The following is an 18,514-nucleotide window of genomic DNA, read 5'->3' on the forward strand; positions in this document are numbered from 1 at the left end:
TATCACACCATATGGACATGATGGCTTCAAGAGACTCCATTTTGGCATCTCATCAGCCCCTGAACTCCTTCAGATGAGAAAGAACCAAAATTTTGGAAGGACTAGAAAGTGTAGTCTGCCACATGAACGATGCATTCGTCTTTGAGGACACAAGGAAGGAACATGACAAAAGAGTGGAAACTGCCTTAGAGAAACCGAAATAGGTTGGAATCCCCCTGAACAACAAGAAATGTGAATTTGCAAAGTTGAGGTAAAGTTCTTTGGCCACCAACTGTCTTCAGAATGAGGCACATGTAATACTGTCTATGATATTGAAGACATTTCCCCCCCCCTGCCCGGCAAATCTTTCACAACACCAGACACCGTTGAGGATGCCATGCAAAAGGGAGTGGATGGAAGCTGATTCCACCTCATGGAAGATACCAACATCTACTTAGCTCAGGTATGTGAAAGCTTTCCTGCATCAGAGTAAAGTGGATGGAATTTATGCTGAGTTGAAAAAGGACCAGATCTGCAGCAAGGCCATGTGATACTGCAGGCACAGATGGCCAGCTGCTGCAAAAGGAGCTCACGAACTCAGACCTTGCTGGCTTGAAAGAGGCACACTCACCTTTCTGGCTGGTTGGCTGCTAAAGGGTTCCAGCCTCATCATTCCTGCTTCTACGCATGCCAAAAATCAATCAAATCCACCAAGGACATCAAAGCATTGAAAAATGTTGCCCAAGAGCAAGGCAATCAATGTGGTGGCCTGGTCTAAGCACAAAGATAGGAGATTATGTAAAGCAATGTGAAGCATCTGGAAAACAGCACAAAAATCACACTGAGCCTCTGCCCCACAGAATTCCCAGAATCTGTGCCAATTTGCAGGCATGGACATTTTCAAGCTGAAAAGGGACAAATATCTTCTCATTGTGGGTTACTACTCATGGAGTGTTGAGGCGTCCAAGTTGTCCTCTGCATCCTCAGCTGCAGTTATACATTCGCTTCCCACGGAATACCAGAAATACTTGTGTCAGACAATGGTCCACAATTGAGCTGCTCAGAATTTAAAGCCGTTGCTAAGAAAAATGAGTTCAGGCACCAGCCAAGCAGCTCACAGTACCCACAGGAAAATGGAGAAGTGGAAAGAGCAATGCAAACTGTTAAGTGTCCCCTACTGAAGGCAAAATACCCCATACAAAGCACTGCTAGCTCATCGTTCCACACCTCTTGTAAATGGCTACCATCCAGCAGAAGCTGTCAATGGGCTGGAGACTGAACAAACCTACCTCTTCTTCCTTCCCTTCTCCTACCTCACTTACCAGACTTACTCAAACTGAGACAACACAGCACAAGAAAACAAAGTGCATGCATGATCTCAGACACAGCGCAAAATGTGTGTCGCCCCTCTGGAGTGGTGAAGCTGTTTGGGTTTCAGACCAATCCCCCCCCCCCAGGACCAACAGTCCAACAGCATGCATTTGTGATCAGAACACAAGGTGAAATCAGGCAGAGCAGCTGTGTGCTCAAGTGCCTTCAAAGTCCATGAAAGGTAGAGGAAGAAACAGAGTGACCTGATCTTTATAGACATGTAGCTCTATAAGCAAGTAGTACATGCCGAGTTATTCTTTTTTTCCCCCCAAGGGGAGATGTTGTGGTAGTTAATGGGCTATTTCTATGTCACTCAGATAGCCGCTCCCACATGGGAGGAGTTTATACACTGCAAAAGCAGCAGTGCATGAACTCCATTATCAATGAAATAGTTGAACATCCTGCATGCTGGCCTCCTGGTATGTGCTCCAGATTCTCCCACATTATCAAACACAACCAGAAAATCTATATTGTGTTGTGACCAAAACTCTACACAGTATCATTGATATGGCCTCACTAACACAGACATCCCACCTTGCAAAAACTCATTTCAGGGAGGTATCACCACCATTTCAGGGAGGTAGCACCCCCCGCCCCCATCGACCTCCAAGGGTGTATGTAATACTTTGTTTAGTGATTTGGTCTAATCTGTAAACCAAGTTGGGTGTATGCAGATGTGACATTAAAATATGTACTTATATTATCATGTTTATTCTATTACAACCTTAAGCATGTCTACAGGGAGTTTGGCCTCATTACGTAGGACATCAATAGCGTACCTCCTTAGCAGCCAGCCAGCTAGTTTAAATAACATTAGCTATGCTAATGAAATGACACCTGTTAAACTCACCTCAACACATCTGTTACATTTTAACCCACCACGGACAATAGAAAAGTCACTGTTGCAAACAGTGCAGCGAGCAACACTGTCATTATTTTTGAGGTCGACTGTAAAACCCGCTCACAGAGAAAACTGATAAGTCTACTTAGCAGGGGTCCGCAATCGTTTTTGCACCGCAGACCGGTTTAATATTGACAACGTTCTTGCGGACCGGCCGACCAGGGGCAGGGGTGTTAATCACGACCAGAATATAGGTGACAAGTCAATTATAAGTCAATAGCATCAGAACATTTTAAGTAACATTTGGATATTAAACACACAGCACATATTTTCCCCATATGAACATATAAAATCATTGTAACATGCCAATAATTGCTGAATCAGTGGGAGCCCTGAGCTTGTTTCCCTGCAACAAGTCTGTGCCATCGAGGGGTGATAGAAGACAGCAATACTCGAAGGGGGTTCCTTATGTCAAGTCTATTCTGCAATTTAGTTTCCGTTGCATTCATTGCAGAGATATGTTGAAAATGGAAGCAACGTTTTCAGTGCTTTCGTGGCTTTCTCAGCATATTGAGCCTTGACTTTGATCCAGAATGCCGGCAGAGATGTTATGTCAAACATACTTTTCAGCCCGCCATCATTTGCAAGCTCGAGGAGTTGATCTCCTTCCTGCGCCAACACGGATAACGCGTGGGTAAATGACCTCACGTACGTTCGTTCAACAGTGACAGGGAATGAGAAAAGGAGCAGCTGACTCATATCGCCAAATCATGTTGTTTCCTCAAGGCCCGGTGGTTGGGGACCACTCTTAGCACGAAGAGAGACCAAACAGGATGCTCCCTCTCCCTCTCAAAAAAATCTATTTCCAGGATATTGTATATAATTTCCGGGCATTAGGGAGCCACTGTCGATATGCGGGAGACTCCCGGAACTTCCAGGAGAGGTGGGATGTCTGCTAACACCTTGCACAACCTGAACAAAACCGATTCTTAAACTCCAACCCCTTCACAATAGAGGCCATGTCTCATGTTCTTTGCTTTCTTAACTGCTTGCTGCACATGCCTGCTAACTTCTTTTGATTCATGCACTGGAAAACCTAAATATACTATACCCGCTTCCACATTTTCTATTTAGAAAATCAGCTTTAGATTCCACTTACCCAAGAGCATAGCCCTGCTTTTCCCCACATTCCTCAATGACTCAATCTATTTTTTTTTAAATCTTATTTTAGATTCACAAAGTCCTCATCATAAGAAAGCCTTTCACCTACTTGTAACTATTTCAAAGTTGCCAATGAAACATTTCATTCCTCCTTCCAGGTCATTAACGTAATTAGTTAACAATTGAACGCGGAGTCGATCCCTAGAACCACTAGTTACCTCCCTCCGTCTTGAAAAGAACCTGCTTACTCCAGCTCTATTTTCTATGTGACTGCTAGTTTTCAATGGTAACGCGACTTGGACTCTTGGTTTATGCATCAGCCTCTTCCATGTCATCAACTGCCTTTTGGAAATCTGCATAAACATGTCTTCCTAAACCCTCTCTCCCCCCAACAACTCTTGTCACATTTTCAAAGTATTTGAATAATTTGTCACACCAAACCTTGTTGACCGAGCTCAATTTTATTCATTTTGCCTAAATGATTATTTCCTCTTTGATTATTGACTGACATCGCAGGAGCCTGAACAATCACTAATTTTTTTCACTTTTTGCCAGATTGCTGAATGGTTCGACAAGCAGTACCTTTTTTGCACTATTTATTTTTAACCTAAAGAAATTATCTTTTCACTCTGCTGCTACTGCAAAACAGGTTTCACAACATACGACAATAAACCTGATTTTGAGAAGAGGCACAGGTGTAGCCATGGTCATACTGAACAGCAGAGCATGAGGAGCCTAGTGATCCAATCTGCTCCAATCTTATTGTATCCTTTAACTGTAATCACATTAATTCAAAAACTTTGATGCTTTTAGTACAAAAGGTGAATGTCAATTTTACTGGGGCGCAAGGCAACAAATGGAATTATCTACTCATTACAAAACCCGTATGTCCCACCCACCTCCAAAGTTTGGAATTCAAATAGGCAATAGAATTGAAACTACCGACAGATGTTAACAGCTGGAGTCACATCGTCCATTTTGCATTTCAAATTTCTTTCATGTCAGACCCCTTTCAAACAGATTTTGGGTTCTTTGTATATGTCTGCCTCTCTGAAATCCTGGTTGCATTCCCCAAGGAAATTACCTCCTACCCATTACAATGAAACTTCAAATTCATTACAGGTAATACTAAAAGCATTTATATTAAAAGTGCCCAACCACATAAAAGCAATTCATACTTTTGGGTTCCAACAAAAAACTGTTGGTGCAAGTTATTATTAACTCAGTCTTTTCAATACTGACTCTTGAAAGTTGAGATGCAAAAATCATTAAGATAAAAGACAAGAAACAATCATACAAATATTATATAAGTGAATGAAACAGTTATCTATCCCCTCTAGAATAAATACCTAAAATACTTCCCTTTCTTCCAAAGTCACATTTCACTAAAGAGCACAAAATATACTTTGAGGTAACAAACAAAATGCTGGAGGAACTAGCAGGCTGGAACGCATCTATGGAAAAAAGAGAGTACAGTCAACATTTTGGGCCAAAACTTGGTACAGTTCTCTGTTACCATTCAGTTCAATCATTTGAATTACAATTTTATAATCTAAAATTGATTACCACAATACTGTCTCATCTTCAATAGGTACATTTAATGTCAGAGAAATGAAGACAATATACATCCTGAAATTCTTTTTCTTCGCAAACATCCACGAAAACAGAGGAGTGCCCCAAAGAATGAATGACAGTGAAATGTTAGTGCCCCAAAGCTCCCCCTCCCACGCATAAGCAGCAAAGCAATGATCCACACTCCACCGGCAAAAAAGCATCTGCACCCTCCACTGAGAACTCAAGTATGCAGCAAAGCATCAATAAAGACACAGACTTGCAGTACCCCAAAGACTACTCGTTCACCTGGTAATTCGTCATAACACAGGCCCCCTCTCTGCCTAATAAAGGAAAAAGGTGTCCCCATTTCACAGCGAGAAGAGAGACAATAAATCAACTCGCTGATTTATGGTGTTAAAAGTCTGTTGTGTCGCTTTTCCGAGCTCCGTGCCTCGGGTCTCTGGGCACACAGCCAGCTTGCTGCTTTTGATCTTCCGTGTATTCCTATGACACATTGGGGCAGCACTGGCCTTGAATCCGCCCACCTCCAGAGCCATGAAAATCCGGCACCCTGAAGGCACACTAGTCTCCTAGGCCACATCCTTGGCATATCGAAAAGCGGCCGGTCGTGAGGCCAAGATCTGGTCTCATTTCAGCAAAGAGTCAAAGTCAGTGTGTAATATGTCACAAACTATAATATGGGACAGATAAGTGTCTAATCTCAAGTCATAAACACAAGAGGTTCTGCAGACACTGAAAATCTGAGTAACACAAGTTGCTGGAGGAGCTCAGCAAGTCAGGCAGCATCTATGCAAGGGAATAACAGTCAACATTTTGGGCCAAACTCCTTCCTCAGGCTGTCTATTCTCTCCAAAGATGCTACCTGACTTAGAGTTCCTCCAGCATTCTGTGTGTTCAAGTCAACATCAAGTATTACTTTAATTTTATAATAAAAACATTAATCTTCCTATAATAATCCTAATAGTAGGACAGACATTGTAAATGATAAAACAGGTGACTATCTTCCCCCAATGTCTATTCCTATATTTTAATATAAATATTAACAATGTCATTTTCTTTAATATATCCAAATATAGATAAATGTATTTCAATCCAATAAAACAAATGTGCAATAATTCAAATACTTTGCAAATGGTTATGTAAACATTACTCACTATCTCATGTTCTTCCTATCAATTTGCCCATCCTCCTCTTCACACATTTGCTTAGTAGCAGCTGGCTGGCAATGGTTGAAGCCAGGAGGGGAGGAGGGATGAAATAGGAAGATGGGAGGGGTAGGTGGAAGAGGTAAAGGTCTGAAGAAGACATCGGCTAGGAGAGGACCGTGCACATTGGAATAAAGGCAAGGTGGAGGGTACCAGAGGCAGGTGATGGCAAGGGAGAAGAGAATGGGCGAGAGGGGAACTAGAATGAGGAATGGTAAAGTGAGGGGAGAGAAAGGACTGGAAGTTAGAGACTTCGACGTTCAAGCAGTAAGGATGGAAGCCACCTAGATGGAATAAGAGATTGTGCTCTGAACTGGAGTGTAGCATCACTGTGGCTGTAGACTGATGTGTCAGAATGGAAATGGGAAGTTGAATTGAAATGGGTGGCCACTGGGAAATCCCACCTTTTGGGGCGGATGGAGTGAAGGTGCTCCACAAAGCAGATTCCCCAGAGCCATGACTCAGTGACAGAGGAGACTGCACCAGATACAGTAGATAAAGATAACCCCAGACTCAAATGACGTTTCACCTCTTCTGGAAGGACTGCCTGGGCCTAGAATGGTGATGGGAGAAAGTGTGGGGGTATTTGTAGCACCTTTTCTCCTGACACTTGTTCTTGTGTAACTCTCGGTTCAGCAGGCGATGATAGCCCCCCGGCCCGGCTAACTCAAGAAATCTCATTTGGGTGGATGCTGCACGATGTGTCCTATTACAGATCAGGACCATGAAATAACAAACAGTACACAATATGCAATTAAACAATTGAGCTTTATAATTCTTAATTTGACTATATGGTTAGAAAAGAAAAAAAAGGGCCCATTCTCAGGAAACAGTCTAATCTGCAATGTTGGAGCTCACTGATACGGCCGTTCGTCCACCATCGACCTCCTCCAATTGTCGCTGATCTTCGGACTATCGCTCCGAGTCCACTCCGTCCGGCGGTCTACCAACTCTCTCCATTCGCATCTTCTCTCCTCATCGCTCCCCGGCAAAAGACCACCAATTCCCTCTCCCAGGCACACAAGAATGAACAACATCCAGCTCATTGGCTAACATGCCCCGTTATCTCTAGTCATAACCCAAACATTGCTGCTACAGAGAAACTTAACTTAGCAGTGGAACATTACAGAGAGGCCATTACATTAGCAGTGAAACCTTACAGCGTGTTAGTTACACTTGCAAGAAGGACGATCAGTGGGGAGAAACGTGGACAAGAGAGTTTCATAGAGTGAACCCTACAGAAAATAGGGTGCAGGAGCAAGGGGAAGGTGTGCCATATGGTAGATCTTCCAGAAGTTATGGAGAATGAGACGCTGGATATGGAGACTCGGGGTGGGGGTGGGGAATAGGACATGGGACCCCCATCTCATGCTGGTAGGAGGGCAGAAGTACAGGAAATGGAGATGTAGGGGAGGGCAGCATCGGTGATGGTGGAAGGGAAACCCCATTCTGCAAGAAAGGACATCCCAGATGTTTTAAAATAGAAAGCCTCATCTTGAGAACAGATGTGGAGGAGATGGATATTTCCTATTAGTTTATCGAAAAGATCTCAAGTATCCCCGAGCCCTGAGAAACTTTTCCTCAGCATGTGGATCATTTATGATTTCCTGTTCTCCCCCATTACCTTCCTTTTTTCATCTAAAAGCATTCAAATCTCATAGCTTTCCACAAAAGTTCGCACTACTTGAAAAATGTTGTGGATGGTACTTTTGTTTTCTTTTCATAATCTTGGTCACACTCAGTGTACAATTACTTTGTTCAGCAAAGCAGCTTTATTTGACCAGTTCCCTGGAAATTTAATATCGAAGATGAGCTTCAGTTTAAAAAACTTCACAGCGAGTACCATAATCAATGCAGATGTTGCGTTAAACTTTGACAAGATTTCCCACCAAGATTTAACAGTCCACAAAGAGCAAATTGCCTCTCTCACCCCCCATGACAATATGCTCTGCTTCAAAACTGGAACTGAATTAATGAGACCAAAGCCACACTAAGCAATCTCAGATATGAACGTATACCTTCAACTCAAAAGCAACAATGATTTTAGAAATCTTGCCGAATTTCTTGAAGTGCTGAAATATTACCTTGTACTGATGATGGTCAACAGCAGCTGATCATCAGTACAAAACTAATTAAGATAGATGACCAAAAGCTTAGTTAAAGAACTGGGTTTAAGGAGCATCTTAAGAATACGGTTTCTGGTGGAAATTTCAGGGCCTTGTGTCTGTAGCAACTTGCACCCAAATGAAATGAAGGATCCTCAGAGCCATAATCAGAGGAAACTAGGTAGATCAGCACATTGTAGAAGAGGTTTAAAAAAAAGTTTGAAAATTGTGGCATTGCTTCATGGGGACCTGGTGTTGGTCAGTTCATGCATGGGTGATGATTGAACAGCATAGTCCATTCTGACCTTAGACATGGAAGCGATCCTTAGGCAGACAAGATTCAAGGATATGCTCAAAGTGACATTCCCATTTATTCCTGGGAATCTCGCCCATGATTCACCCCTCTCTCCCCTCAGTGAATGCTTTGAAAACCCGAAAGCCACACACAGAAGCCCAGCACAAGTGGCAGAAGGAGCACCCCACTTCATAAAGTATCCAGCTACTGATGTCAGTCAACCCAAGCTCCATTGTGGAAGAGGTCGTAGTTCCTACGTTGGCCCCATTAGCCACCTCGGATACCACAAATCCGGAGGGGAAGAACATTCTTCTTCATCTTGAGAGAGAACTGAGTTCAACAAACTTCAGTAAAATAACTCAGAACTCTCAGAATAACTGTAAAGCTGTCTCAAAGTGGTCTAACTCATCCTCATTTTGGAGTGTGTCATCCACGTTTCTGATTCAAAACACTGCAGATTCCAATCAGAGGCCCAATCTGAGCTCAAAACACATGTCTATGTGACAGGGAGGTGCTGCAAATAATCTGTCCAATCTGGTGACCCAGAGGGAAGTCAACAGATTTGTCTCAGCATCCTGATCAATATTCTGACCTTAAACATGAGAGCAATTGTTCCGCATGGCAACGTCTCCTTAATGCAATTGACTGAAGCAGAAATCTTTCAGCACCAGATGCTACACAAATAGAAGGAAATAAAACATGTACACTCAAAGTCAGAGAGAATTGCGAGTGTTTTAACTGAATTAAGATGAGTTCCGTTATCACAATATTGGCTTCCAGTTTTCTTAAGCAAGTGATAAACCAAATTAAGTTCTTTTAACTGATGAACACGTCATAATTTCAGTTGGAAGATTAGTGTGCCCGAGCAAGGAAGCTTTCAGTTTGGTACTCCCATTGTTGTACATATAGATTCACTACTGAAGTACACTCCTTGCAGAGAGCATTACAAGGGCGGTAGTCCAATGGGTGCCAGCACCTTTGGTCACACAGAAACAGATGTTAATTCAACTTAGGGAAGTGAATGAAATATCTTATTTCTCGCAGTTGTCTCAGTAATGGTGACAATGAAACTGACTGATAGTCCCAATAATCAGTAGGGTTAGCTAATGTTTTCTTAGTGAAGGACTTTGATATTTTTGGCCAATCTGTCCTAGTCCAGACCCAAAATAAGTGGTTGCTGCTCAACTACCCCCTGATATTGCCTTGCAAGTCCCTACCTTATACAGGGTTCCTTGGGTTACAATGACCTGATGAACAAAACACCTGACTTTACACACATTTTAATGCATTTTCCAAGCCAACTCGTGCAACCCCTGCATGACGGGGTAGGGGTGTAGGCAGGGTTGTTGTATTCCTCAAACACAGCCTGCATCACAATTTCCTGCAACACAAAGCTGGCTCATCAAGAACCATGAACTGAAAAGAATTGAAATTTATCTTGGTTTATTTACATTTTCTTCAACACAAAGTCCAGGAAAGCAGATCTTATTCCATATCACAAATTTTCAGCCAGTGATTTATTAGTTTCATAATCCAAATTTCTATAACCTCAACAGTTGTGAGATGGAGGCTGCCTGTAATAATGTTTTATGCCATCATTAATAACTGGATACTGTATATATTCCATTAAATTATTCAGTGTTCAGATGACTCCAGATGAAATTAAACAAATATAGCAAGTGACCACTTTATTAGGTACATCTGCTTGTTAATGCAAATAGCTAATCAGCCAATCACGTGACAGTAACTATGCACAAAAGCAAGAGGTTCAGTTGATCAGAATGGGGTAGAAATGTGATCTCAGCGACTTTGACCGTACAATGATTGTGGGTGCCAGACGGGGTGGTTTGAGTATCTCAGAAACTGATCTCCTGGGACTTTCAAACAGTCTCTAGAGCTTACAGTGAGTGATGGTAAAAAAAAAACCACATCCAGTGGGCACTAGTTCTGTGGGCAAAAACACCTTGTTAGGAGAGGTCAAAGGAGAATGGCCAGACCAGTTCAAGCTGACAGGAAGGCAACAGTAACTCAAATAACCACAGTACAACAACAGTATGCAGATGAGCATCTTTGAATTCAATGTCAAACCTTGAGGTGGATGGACTACAGCAAAAGACCACATTGGATTCCACTCCTGTACCTAATATAGTGGCATCTGAGTGTCTCAAGCAATACAATATTAAGGATGAATTATGTGTAAAGAGGATGAAATTACAGCCTGGGTTAGTACATGGAATTACAATGTTGTTGCTATTACAGAAACCTGGCTGCACAAGGGACAGGACTGGCAGCTCAAAGCTGCTGGATTTTGTGTTTTTAAATAAAAACATGATAGGGGCATGGTGGTGGCGGTGGGGGGGGGGAGAAAGAGGAAGAAAGAGGTGGAGGGGTTGCTCTACTGATAAGAGAGAATGTCAGAGGTACTCAGAAGACACTGGAAGGCTCCTTTACAGAGGCAATTTGGGTGAAGCTCTGATATACAGTTAAGGGAAGGGCAATTTGATGATGGGATTAAAATATAGATCTCTACCAGGCAAGAGATGGAGGAACAGATATGTAGGCAGATTATGAAAAGGTGCAGGAACAACAAGGTTGTCATAGTGGGGAAGTTTTACTTCCCGAGTATTGATTGGAACTTCCTTAAAACAGGCCTGGATTTCTCCAGTACATCCATGAAGAGTTTCTGAAATGTTATGTGGAGAGCCCGACTACAGGAGAAAATATACTGGTCATCCTTTTAGAAAAGGAAAAGGCAGTACTTCAGACAGAGTGGTGAATCTATGGAATCCATTGCTACATCTGGTTGTGGAACACAAGTCAATGGGTATATTTAAGGTAGCGGTTGATAGGTCCTTCATTAGTAAGGGTGTCAAAAGTTGCTGGGAGAAAGCAGGATAATGGAATTGAAAGGGGAAATTGGTGAAACAGACTGGATAGACCAAATGACCCAACTTTGCTCCTACGTTTTATTGTCTTATGGCGAGTAGCTAACATTATACCTCTGTTCAAGGAGGAAATAGAGAAATTCTGGGTATGCATAAGCCAGTGACCCCCCCCCCCCCCCCATGCCAGTCATAGAAAAGCTCCTAGCAATGATACTGATGGATAGGATTTATGCATATTTGGAAAAAAAAATGGCCTGCTTATGGACAGTTAGCATGGCTTTCTGCAGGGCAGGTCATGCCTTACAAACTTCATTGAGTTTATTGAAGAAGTGATAAAGGAGCCTATCTGGATAAGGCAGAATACATGGACCTTAGTAAAGCATTTACTCAGGGTATATTGATTCAAAAGACAAGAATGCATGGGACCCAAGGTAAATTATAAGTCTGAATTCAGAAGTAGCTTGCCCATTGAAGGTAGTAAGTAGGGCTGGAAGGTTGCTATTCTGGTTCAGGTCTATAATTGATGGCTTCCATGTGAATTGGTGCTGGGACCTACTAGCTTAGATTAGATTATGAGGACATGCAGTCCTCTTTTATTGTCATTTACTAATTGTAGTATCAATGATTTAGATGAAAGTAAGGATGGTGATTTACTAAATTTGCAGGTGACACCAAAATTAGTAGATTTGCAGACAGTGTAAAGGGCCATTAAAGATTACAGATATGGGCAAAGAAGTAGCAGATAGAGTTTAATCCAGTTATAGCCAGTTTAATTTACTTAATCCAATTAAAATTTAATAGTGTTGGTTGTTAATACAAATTAGGTTGTTAATGCAAATTACACATTTCACTATGTTTTGATGTACATATGACAAATAATCTTTATCAGAATCCAAATCCAGTCAAGTGTGAGGTGTTGTATTTTGGGAGGTCAAATGAAAGGAGAAAGCACAGAGTTAAATTTTAGTCAAAAGCAATTGGAGTATTATGTGCAGTTCTGGTCACACCATTATAGGTAGGATGGGGAGACTGAAGAGGATGAAAAGGAGGTTGACCAGGATGCTGTCAGGATGAGAAAACATGTATTACAAGGATAGATTAATCAGACAAACCTGGGTCGTTCTCCCTGGAGTGGAGGCTGAGGGAAGACCTAACAAAGATTTTTAAAACATAGAAAACACTGATGTGAGAAGACAGACTGAATCTTTTCCCCCATGGTTGAAACGTCAAATACGAGTGGATACATTTTCAAGGTAGAGGGTGAGGGAAATGTTTAAAGGTAATGAGGGGGGCCAGTTGTTTACTTTTAAGTGAATAGAATATTAGGTGTCTGCAGTAGGCTGCAGTTTAAGAGATTTGGATAGACACACAATTACAAAGGAAATGGAGGGTTATGGATGATACACAGGAGGACATTTAGTATAACTCGCATCAAGGTCTGCACAACACTGTGGCTTGAATGGCCTGATTAGTGCTGTACTATTCCATGTTCCATACGTAATAGAGAAAAAAGTCATTTCTCATGGACAGTTCTCAGAAACAAACCCTTGCATAACCCTAGGAGCTCCTGTGCCAACTTACCGTGAGTGAAAGTGACTTGCTGCCACCTTTAAGGGTAATAACTACTGTTTCCTTGTGATGCGCACACTGCAAATCAAAACCACATTTGCTCAATCAATACCTTACTTGGGTTACAGAATAATAAAATCCACACGTGTTCCAAGCTTCAGGGAAGCAATCTAGAAGGTGTGTAGTCACCTGGAAGGAGCATCCAAAAATAATAATTGTTTCTATTTTCTAAATAGCACACCTCCAGGATCAGTCTGATAAGGCAACACAAACTTGGATATCACAATTTTCTTTCTTCCTTTATCTTACCAAGCCAAGGTGAAAACATCTTTTCAGCTCAGCGTTCCCATGGAACCCACTTTCTAAAATCCACCATTTGCTTAAGTAACTAACTGATTTTAAAAGGAATGCCTATCAACATTGCTAGGACTCACAATGATCCCTTGGAGTACAAACAATATTACAGATGTTATGATTCCAAATATATCATTTTTAAATAAACTTCTCAGGATTTTCAAATGCATCATCCACATTTCTTAATACACCCTCAAATACCTCATTTTACCACATCTCTGAACTGCCTTGCTACCACCAGGTGTTATCTGTTGTGATCATCTCATGCCATCACCTTTTAAACTTAGGCATTACCTTCAATACTGTCAATAGTTCTTTTTTTTTCCATTATTGTCTTTCCTGCAAGGCACCAGTTCGGACACAACTGTTCCCTTACATCCTACACAGAAATAGTTGCCCACTATAGAACAATGCCTTTTCTTACCCCTTCAGTCATAGAATGGATTCATAGGAAGTTGCCAATTATCTTCCCCCTGGGTCTGAAGTCCTTTAAACTCACTGATTTACCATGACATACTTTGCCATGTCCTCTGGCCACAAACCCCTTTTCCAGCTAGTCAGGATCCAATGGAGGAACCTACTGCCAGTGAGTCCTTGAAATACAATTATTATTGTAAAGTGGGGAATTATAGCATCCATCACGTGATATCCTCTAGCCTAAACCCCTTCCCAAGTGAGTCAAGCTTATAACCCATACCCACGCAATCAGGTAAGCAAGACTAAAATTATAAACACTGAGATTTGAGGACCAGAAACCCTGAACTGACATACATGAACAGATAATGTTGACATTAACATAAATATCCAATACTTCCAGGAATGTTATACACTAGAGAAAATTACAGCAAATAAACGAAAATTACATTTCAAATCCCTTTACAAACCTGGCGCTCAGTTCTTAATTTTAATTACATTTCTCCCATCCGAAAAAAACCCACATTATTTTTACTTGCCGTTGCTTGTTCCAATAGCTTAAAACTAGGCTATCAAATGCTGAATTTACAGCTGCATAATTTACAAGCATTAAGATACGGCCAGATCTCACTCTAACGTGTTCTGGGGCTGTAAATTGATTGTACTAACAGGTACAGTACTCCAAAAATAACGCATTTAATTGGGTGCAACAACTGATGCACTGAAGGAGGACATAATAATTAGCGAAGAAAACGCTGGTCCCATTGACCTAATCTCGGAACATCCTACAGCATTAACTCTTTCCGTAAAATATACGTTCCGAACTCGGAACGGGGGCGAATCTCTGCTCCTGCAAGCATTTGAACTCAAGAAAGTGTGCCCATATTTTCGAACAGGTTCGCCAGTCGGACTCAGACACTAGCTCGTAATAAGACTACCTAGAGCCGGTACCGGCCAAGTTCTGCTACCGAGCGCAGCCGTTTAGGTTATTTCGGTGGGAGTCTACTTTCTCTTTAACACTCACACCTGTATAGGTGACTTGCATTCAGTCCATCGCGTAGGCATCACAAACTAAATTGCATTGATTTAGATAACGGAAACGTTGTACTGACAGTGCCCTCGAAGTGCACGTTAGCGAGAGTTGACCTGCCGAGTGTTGAGGGAATGTGAACCTGACGGATCAGAAATTGTTGCAAGGATGCTTCATATGAGAGTATTTGCGTATTTGAATGTAATCCAATAGCTCTAGAAAGCTTGGGTCTACTCACATATTTTAGCCAAACTGGCGACCAATATCCACACTACTACCAGATAGGGTCCTTGCACATGGACCCATTCCCACTTGACCATTTCGAAGCCAACGGTGCCGTAACCGTGAGGGTCTCCTTCGTCCACGGTGCTCCGCATTCTTGTCGAGTGGCTGACAGCCAACGGCGAGACCCCAGCTCCTTGCAGCAGCTCTGCCACCGTCGAGGCCGAGGTTCAGCTTCACGGGAACAACGCGCACAACGCCGTGACCACCCTCACTAACCCGTGCTCAAGAATCATCCCGCCCGCCCTTCACCTCAACCTGTCTTCACACCTTAGCCCGCCCTTGCTGGCTTTTAATTGGAAGAACTGGGAATGTGACCACGTGATAGATGTTCTTACCCAATAAAGGCACTGGATGACCCGCCAATCACCGCAATGTAGCTCCAGCGGGCGGCACATTGGATGCTTTCTGCCGGGCTCCGTTAATTGGCTTCCAGTATGAACGTTTACAATTGTTGCTAATATCAAGTAGCATTACATAAAGGCTTATGTAAAACATTAACTTATGCCCCTTTGTCATCTGCGGAGGTCAATTGAAAAATAAAATAAAAAGAAAGTCAAACATCACAGTTAAATAAAGTTCCCTTTCTTCCTGAGATTAGGAAATGCACCCGGTCATTGTTCCGTTGTGAAAATGGTGTATAATCTGGTTGCCTGGGTAGTTCGTCCTGCTGTTTCTGAATAGTTATCGAATCTAATTTGCAGTATGTTCTAATCTGTTCCAATTTTCAGAGATCCATCTCAAAGTGGACGAGAGGTAACGACATGTGAAAAACAGACTATTACCCCGAAAAAAAAATGACCTACTGCGCAGTGAAATGTTAAAGAGGAGGTCTTTTTGCTTTAATTTTTAAAAATAGACTATGGTAAGACGAAGTGCCCTCAGTGAAATTTTGCTCTTCATTACCCGCTCACAATTTCAAGACTGCGAAACTTCTTACGGAGCTGGTTTTCCCTCGTTCACGACCTAAATGTTTCACATTAACTGCCGGTTGGTGCGTTTAATTTTCTCGTTACCCCTTGCCTTGGTATTTTACTTACGGCGAATTCTTTCTTCACCTACACTACAGTACTGTATATAGTATTTCTCAATTACAGAGAGAGGAAAGCAATGTTCTTGAGCTTAGATCCCAAGCTCTAAAGACTATGTTCTCTTCTTCCAGTCCTAATATTACGCACCTCTACAATAGTTGATTGTGTATGTTGCTGCTTAATTTCAAACCTCTTCCCAACCATTACAAATAATTAATGAAGCAAAAATTACTTTTGCAACCAGTTTGTTAATTATATCCTGTAAACTCAAAGAAAATAGGGACTGGAAAAACCATTTTCATAATCTATTGTACATCTTGCTAATTTTAAATCCATTTCTTTTTTATGATTAAATTGAATTTCAATAACTGAAATCACACTATCAAATGAAAATACAGTATAACCTATAATAAGCAAATAACCTGTTCATCTATAATTTATAGCAGTGGTTTTCAACTTGCTTCTGCTGATGGCCCACTGTGACACCCACCCTTCATAATCTCCACTAGTTGTTCAAGTTTGGTTAAAGATAATTGAAGATCACCTCCTTTCACAATTTCAAGATGGTTACCAGTATTTGATATCAGGTGAAGGACTTGACAAAAACCACATTCAATGAGATAAGAGATGGGAAAACCAATTAAAAACAACTTCCCCAGATATGTGAAAAATTATTTTGAATATCACTAGTTACCAGAATTTTTGCTTGCTGTCTTTGAATGTTGGAGCTGTTATATCACTCTGCAGCTCAATAAGACATTCTCGCAATGTGGTGCCAGCATCATTCACGTTCACCCCAAATGGATCCACCACCCAGTCTCCAGCAGCTCTCTGAACCGAAATTTCATATCAGTCTTCAATGATCAAAATATACAATCAGATCATCATCTTTCAAATCTATTTTCAGGGTGGCCTGTGAAGGAAATTGCATAAACTTGCAATGTTGAGATATAGATGTGGATAATCCCCTATTAACATTTAGTTAACAATAACAAAGTAATCATGATCACTAACTGGTGGAGCACATTGGAAGATATCCTGCTGGGTCATGCCCGCTGCCCACTGATTTGGGATGGATGTGGAGTGGGGTTCAGTGAGCCACTCTGTAGGGTTGAACAGTGGTTACTGCATGGTCCACATTGAGAACCGTTGATATATTGTATGTATTTTGTTTGAGGGGTTGCAGACATTGCCTAAATTATATACGAGATGCTTCAATATACTGTACTCTATGATGTAAATCTGCAACACAGCCAAAGCCTGATATAGACTTGCAGTTCAAGAGTTTTTCTTTACTTTTTATTGCAGTCTGCAAATTGATCTTTGAGCCTAATGATTTTTGAATCTCTGGGCCCAATGAAGTTTTTGGAACTAAGTATAGAAATTAATCCAAATACTTTAATCTTAATCCTGGAATTAATTAAATGTTGTGTAAATTATAGTTCAATACAAAACTTAAAATGATGTTGGGAATGGTGAGGGGCAGGTGTCAGAGAAAGAGTGCCAGGGGTGGGGGCGGGGTGCAGACACACCCAGCTCTGAGACACCAGGCAAGGTCATTTGATTCCAAATAATTGACTTTTGTTCATTACAGAATGCTTCTCTGGTGCTTCCCACTCCCTTTTCCTTCCCCTTTTCCCAACCATGATTCCCCTCTCCCTGTCCCCTTCCCACTCTCAGTCCTCAACGGAGACCCATATCAGAATCAGGCTTATCATCACTTGTATATATCAATGAAATTTCTTTTTCTTTGTGACAGATGTACAGTGCAATATATAAAATTACTACAGTGTTGCGCAAAAGTCTTAGATTCAGCTATAGTGCCCAAGACTCTTGCACAGTACTATACCTTTTAAATCCTTTATGCAACATACTCAATTTGTCATCTAAGCATGGACAAGTGGTTTCAAAAAAGATTGCAGAGGCTGGGAATCTGGATCATAAGCCTATATGTGCATAGTTAACCAAGATATGGCTTTGTTGAACTTTGAACATGAATCAAAATATATACCCTATATCTTAGATTATAAGAAAAAAGTCTTGTAGAAATTACATGTGGTGTTAGTGGTATCACATCTAAAGTATTTCACGGAGCCTTGTCTTACCTGAGGGTAATCTTCATTGAGAAAGAGTGCAACAATGAATTAATGATAGGAGTGAGTGGGGATTTTATCCCTCTTTAAGTGAGATTGAGTACACCAGACCGAGCTTCTCGAGTCTATAAAGATGATCTGTGATCTCACTAAACATACATAATTCTTACAAGGGGTTTATGAGGTAGGAGAATGCTATCCCAGCCTAAGGGTCAATTCCAAAGAGTCACAAGCTCAAAATGAAGGACAAGGAAATAATTCTCTCACTTCAGGGGCTGTGAATAATTGAAATTTTCTGTCACAATAAGTAGTTAATGTACACAA

At 41.4% G+C, this 18,514-nt stretch overlaps 1 protein-coding gene across 1 annotated transcript in view; it reads right to left on the reverse strand.

Moving 5' to 3' along the window:
- The window catches only part of slc9a5 (solute carrier family 9 member A5), a 252,309-nt gene extending 237,047 nt beyond the window's left edge, over positions 1–15,262 (reverse strand). The window contains exon 1 of the mRNA XM_063066729.1: positions 15,023–15,262. Within this exon, the coding sequence (XP_062922799.1) occupies positions 15,023–15,161 (139 nt within the window). The 5' untranslated portion in view covers positions 15,162–15,262. The remainder of the gene's footprint in view (positions 1–15,022) is intronic.
- Between the last annotated feature and the right edge of the window lie 3,252 nt (positions 15,263–18,514).

This window comes from Mobula hypostoma, chromosome 14 (genome assembly GCF_963921235.1).
Source record: "Mobula hypostoma chromosome 14, sMobHyp1.1, whole genome shotgun sequence".
NCBI classification, from domain to species: domain Eukaryota; kingdom Metazoa; phylum Chordata; class Chondrichthyes; order Myliobatiformes; family Myliobatidae; genus Mobula; species Mobula hypostoma.